At 40.0% G+C, this 6,383-nt stretch overlaps 1 protein-coding gene across 1 annotated transcript; it reads right to left on the bottom strand.

The window, feature by feature from the left end:
- Positions 1–753: 753 nt before the first annotated feature.
- On the bottom strand, positions 754–5,762 carry MELLADRAFT_96067 (uncharacterized protein; the record flags this gene model as incomplete). Its single annotated transcript, XM_007418436.1, has 6 exons — positions 754–811; positions 907–974; positions 1,086–1,684; positions 1,761–4,639; positions 4,714–4,930; positions 5,042–5,762. 6 exons carry the CDS (start codon positions 5,760–5,762, stop codon positions 754–756), a joined length of 4,542 nt encoding a protein of 1,513 aa, XP_007418498.1.
- Positions 5,763–6,383: the final 621 nt, after the last annotated feature.

The following is a 6,383-nucleotide window of genomic DNA, read 5'->3' as shown; positions in this document are numbered from 1 at the left end:
CTTCATGATCCACAGTGACAAACTACTAAAGAAGACAAAAACATCATCCACTTAAATCTTCACTGCATTCATTCCACTTAAACTTTCAAGTCCAACTCATTCCCTTTCAAATTCAACAAACTTCAAAAACCAAAACCAAAGAAAAACAAAAACCAAAGAAAAACAAAAAACAAAAACAAAAGAAAGGGTATATAAATTGTACTAAAACAAACAAACCTAACCAAATGATCAACCATAATTTGATAACCATGATGATCAAAAACCAAAAAAAAAAACACAAAGTATATAAACCAAAACCAAATCAAATAAATTACTCTCCAAAGAAAAAAAGGAAAAAAATTCAATCCAGTTAAAAAGAAAGAAAAAAAAACAAATCATCTTGATGGAAAAAAAGTCCAAAGACAATAAAAAAAACCAAAATCCTAATTTAAAACCCCTTTTAGAAACAACCCCCCCTCCCATCATGTCTTGAAAACTTCATAAATTCCACTGATTTCATTCTTAATAATGAAAATATGAATCACGGAAAATGAAAAAAAAAAAAACTTAATAAAAAAAATTATCACACCAAATCAAAGACACTAAAATGTACCCTAATAACCAAAAAAGAAAACCTAAATTAAATCAAGATCTTCTTTATACTTTGAAAAAAAAAACCGAAAATGATGTGTATGATTAAAGATTTAAGAATTCAAGGTTTGAGAATTTGAGCAGAGGTTTCAAAGGTTTCAATCATATTCCATTCTTAGGTTTTTACAAAAACCAATCTGCTGGTATAACACCTTCAACTCCATCTGCTCTTCTTACCAACCTATCACCAAAAAAAGAAAACAACCAAACCAAACATCAATACACCAAATCCAAATCCAAACATCCAATTCCAAAACAAAAACAAAAAACACATACCACCAATCTGGATTACTTCGATCTTTAATTTCAACAGATTCACCAGCTCCTACTCCAATTTCACCCGGCTAAAAAAAACGTTCAACGAAATCAAATTAGACCACTTGTTTTTCTTTCTTCGATTTTTTCTTTCAAAAAAGTATCAAGAAAATTTAAAAAAAAAGAAAAACCAATCATACCAATTGAGGATCAAATGACCAACGAGCTCTTCTAATATCGATTTCTTCATCAATACCATCATCACCCTCACCTCCACCACCATCACCTTCACCTTCACTAAACTGAGCTTGATCATCCACCCGATCTCTAAGATCTTGATGATGATCATCTTCATCATCATCATCATTAATCTCTACCATAGTCATCTGATTCTGTCCAACCATCGAATCACGTTCTCTTTGTCGTTCATTAGAATCACTCACAACAGGTGAAACATCTTCCATCAATCTCTTATTCCCATTCGTCTCACCAGCACCCTTCATGACCATCACACCCAATCCCGTTGGTTTTTCTTTTTCTTGTAAGTTTCTCATTCGATCCGTCATAGCTGCAGTAGCTGCATCAATCGTCGCAAGTAATGAACTAGGTCGACCTCTTTCTTCTTCTTCTTCTAATTCATCTTCATCTTCAATCGAATAATTTCCCGCTTGATTCACATGAGCCGATTCTTTTGATCTCATCTTCAAGGCAATCAATAATCCAATCAGTACTCCAAAAAAGACGATTCCTAATGAAATTGCCATGGAGATTGCAATGATCACTCCAACCGAAAGGAATCCTATAAAGTAAAAAATCAGTCATCGATGAATCTAAAAGCAGATCTCACACTTTATCGCAAAAAAATAAACACTCACTTCGAGCAGAACTAATAAAACTATCAGCCACAGAGACCATCTTAGAAACCACACCACTCGTACCAGTCTCATCAACCGTAACAAAATAAGGAAACCAATTCGTTCCATCCCAAAGTGCCACACTAATCTTATTAGCTTGGTTTTCCAAAACCAATGATCCCGAAACCATCAACATCCTATCATTTTCAATCCCATTCATCACATTACTCTTCGGTCCATTAATCGATTGAAGTGGTACAAATGATAATTGTTCAATCAGCGATCCATTCAACAATCCTCCATTCTCAATTATATTTCGCCATTGGTTTCCATCCCATCTCATCAAGAATGGGAATCCAGTAGATTGAACTTGACCAGCTACAAACAAAGTCGAAAGTGATGTACCATCAGTCACTAAAGCCTTCACGATCCCAGGTATCGAATCTTGATTTCCAATCTCATTCCATTCCATCGTAGTCGAATCAAAATCCCATCTGACCACTTTTGAAATCGAGTTTCTTCCCGCATTAAAAAATCCTCCCACAATCATTTGATTACGATCTTTACCCGTGAAATCAATCGAATTCACCACTCCTCTCAATCCGTTTCCTAAACTCTGCCATTGACCGGTAACACTCGATCTAAGACAAATAGATTGACATGGTAATGAACCCAACGTTCCAAAACTTCCTCCGATAATCACATCTGATCTCCAATTCCCAGGTCTGTTCATCACCACTCGTACACTCACATTCGTGTTAGGATAAGGTTGCGGTGAAGGCATCAGATCACTGACCCATCTACCTGCTTTCAAATCATATGTATCTAATCCGGTTTTCCCACTAGGTGAAATGAAACTTCCACCGATCCATGCAGTGTCATTGATCACTTTGACCGTAAGGACTGTACCAACCAGTTTGCTCGTTCCATTCAAAGGTGATAGCCTTCCAGTAGATTGATCATAAAGTCCTACATTTGAAACCGGTGAAGCACCACTACTGACAAACCTTCCACCAAGGACGACTTGTTTATCTTTCCAAAACGATCCAGCCAAGATTGCAGCTCCTGGTGTTGAAGCAAGAGCAAATGAAGGAGTAGAAGATTGAGTTGGACTTGTTGTAGTTGTCTGACGTCGAGTAAAAGATTTTGGTAATGATAAGATTGAGAACGGATTGACGGTTTGATCTTCTGATGTTAATGTTCCAAAGATCATATCCTCCAATTCAGTATCTCTACCAGTATCAAACATAAGGCCTGACTGTTCTTCCTCTAGCACCCAACGTTTTGATAATACCGGAAAACTATCAGGATTAGTCGTCATAGTCTTATACACTGCGGTCTCGTTGATAGTAGCTGTGTCATTCATTTGAAACCCTAATGGGGTAACGGTGGCTAGCTGAGGATTAGTCGAAAGGAAAGCACCACCCGGAGCAGCGAAAGACGCAGCTCCGGCAATGTTTCCAGCCAGATAGAGCTTGGTCGCACCAGATCCTAACATGGCTGTCAAATTTCCCAAAAGGAATCCATTCGATCCTGCGGCCCAACTCGAATTCACTGGATCATAAGCCGCCATAGATCGACCGGATTGCTGCGTTGTGCCTGCGCCTGAACTGATTGCAAAGATCATATTGTTGAGTGCCGTTAATTTCACAATTTGACCAATCAAACCAGATCCATCCCTAAGTGGTTCCCAAGATGTGCCAACTTGACTGTAATGCCAACGAGCGAGCCCATCCAGTCCAACAACTTGTCGATCGACTGTTGATGTAAAGTTACCAGCAACATAGAGATACCCGTCCAAGATGATCGAACTATCCACATTTCCATTTAATCCACCATTGGGAATGATAGCAGACGAGCTCGTGCTAGGACGAAGGACAGTACCAAAGCTCGAAGAGGTATTTAACGAATCTCCAGACACAAAGACTGTCGATGGATCACTGAATACGATACTCTTGACTGTCACATTCGAATCAAATTGAGTACCGAGCGTGTCCAAAGCTGTGGTGGTCGTGAGTTTGAGAGCACTAGCAGTTGAAGCTGCATCAAGTCCAGCAGAGGCGACCGCCCCATCACCAAACGCGCCAGCTCCTTCCATGACGAACTCAAATAGACCATGAGAAAGGATACCACTGGTGATTCCGTTAGAAGAATGAGCTCGTAAGATGGCTTGATCTGCTACAATCACTACATCGCGTCCGGCGGTCTCAGCGAGTCGCATAGTGATCCTGACGCCTCCACCTTGACCGGTTGCTGTTAGAGTGCCATTGTAAACGACCACAGAAGAATCTTGCTGGTTTGACTGATCAACTTTAGTAATAGTCGGTGATGTATTACCTGCGCCGAGAGGTTGAACCATCACATTAACTTGTGTACGCTTATCACAATTGCCCATGTTTTGACAACCAGGTAGATAGACTGAGATGTCATATACTCCAGATTGAGCTACAAAAACATTCCAACTGAGACTAGGACCATTATTGGGAGATGTGCCACTCTGAACAGCCGACATCAAGACAGGTTTGGTTGTACCAGGAAGATTAGCATTAGTGGTCGCTTCAGTCCAAGTACCCGTAGTTGAAGAAGAACTGTTGCCACCCATTGAACCAAGTCCACTTGTACATTGATTATTGCTATCACCATTGAGACGACTGACCGCATAAGCAGTGTTGCCAGTCGAAAGTAATTGAATAAGATGAAAGCCAGCCACATTTCCATATTTTGATTTAATCACGATTTGAAATCCAGTTAAAGTAGTCCCATTGGGGAATAAGAAATCTTCGTATGGTATAGCAACATCTCTGGCCAGAGTACAATTAGTTTGACAGGTTGATAACTGTTGGGTGATTGGGTCTATTAATGTGAGCTGTAAAACAGTATTATCGGGTATAGAGACGATTCTACAGAAAGATAAAGAGCAAGTTTGTCAAGGTGAAAGAGGTTCATTGAAAGATCAGAATGATTCCGAGCTTACTGGAACTCGTGAGTAGCACCTCCATCAGCAAAAGTGTTGCCCAGCCTGATTCCACCAGCTTGAACTGCCTGACCAAGATTGACAGTAAAGAGACCGTCATTATGAGCCCCATCAAGTAGCCAACTGCTCCCAGGTCCATCAATACCAGGCGGACAAAAGATATTCTTGGCCGTGTTATAGCCATCGAGAGTTGAGCTAGGTTGAGCAGAGACCGAAGCTTGAGTTAATGAGATTGGAGTGAGTGATGAGCCTAAAGAAGTAAAGTTGGCAGGCGCGCCAGCTTCTTGTGCAGCTTGATTGGCAGATGTAGGAGAAGAAGCGATTCCACCTTTTGAGGTTGTGCCATTTGGAGAATCGATGAGGACAGAGAATGAGCCACCTAGGATAAGACTACGACCTGATTTCGATGTGGTTTCTTGAATTGACCAAACAGGACCATTGAGACCTACGAAAGGAGCAGGTTTCCATGAAGAGCTTGAAGGCGACCAGGTGATGATATTAGGACCGAATGAAGAATCGGAGACTCCGACGGGCGAGTTGAAAGATCCACCGATCCAGATCAGATTAGGATCATTATCACAAGAGATAGTATAAACCGGACCATCAAGACCTTGAGCAAGACCTTCAAAAGAGTTTGAGCTAGGATCATAGACTGCAATATTAGAGAGAGGATTGACAGAGTTGATCGAATTGAAAGAACCACCAATGTAAAGTTTATTGTTTGATTGACAGATGGTATGAATCGAACCACCTTGATTTGTAGTACCGAGAGAGATTAAAGGTTGAGGTTCAGATTGAGATGAAGTATCTAATGAGATGATGGTAGAATGAGAAGGATCGAAAGTTGAATTTGAAGTTGAAGCGTTATAGATTGATAGACCAGAGAAAGAACCGAGTAAAGCGACGTTCCCGAGTGCTGACCAATCGATGATAGGAAGTTGAGATGATTTTGATGAAGATGCGGCTGAGACGGGATGAGTTGGGATTAGAACGATAGTGATAGTGATGGTGAAGAGAATTGAGAAGATCGGAGGATGAGAAGTGAACATGTTAAGTGAGTTGGTCAAGAGAGTGTGAAGTGATTTGATGGAATGAATGAATGAATGAATTTAACGAAAATGAGAGTAAACAAGATAATTTCTCAATCGATTCTCAACTTAATCCTGATTTGATGTGAATCTGATTGCTAGGCTACCTATCAATACCTACCTAGTCGTGACTCGTGAATCGAGACGCGGATTGGGTCTTAAAGACTTTTAAAAATGTAATGATCGTTTGGTTAAAGAAAGCTCATCAAACAGCAAGAGACCCCAGATCAACATCAAAACTTAATTTTCAATTTCAAATTTAACTCTGAAACACTTCTTCATCCAATCCAAATCAAAATTCAATTCTCAAACAACACCTTTTCAATCTTCATCGATCATCAAAACACTTCAGCTCAGCTTCTGTGGAGCCCCAAATCACTCAAAAAAAATCAACCTGAAACTAGACTCCAGTCTATCCCGAATTTGACCGACAACACTTTGCCCGTTTTCACTCACTGTCCGCTCAATGTTTATTCCACCGAGTGTTGCTTTTTATGATCAGCTACAAAGTCTTTCTCTGGACTCATTATAAGGAGCATTGGACTTACAATGTGCAGAGATTCTTTTTCTGAGCAAGTTCTG

This window comes from Melampsora larici-populina (genome assembly GCF_000204055.1).
Source record: "Melampsora larici-populina 98AG31 unplaced genomic scaffold MELLAscaffold_92, whole genome shotgun sequence".
NCBI lineage: Eukaryota > Fungi > Basidiomycota > Pucciniomycetes > Pucciniales > Melampsoraceae > Melampsora > Melampsora laricis-populina.
The sequence above is the reverse complement of the archived record's forward strand: the minus strand, read 5'-3'. Positions and strand labels throughout refer to the sequence as shown.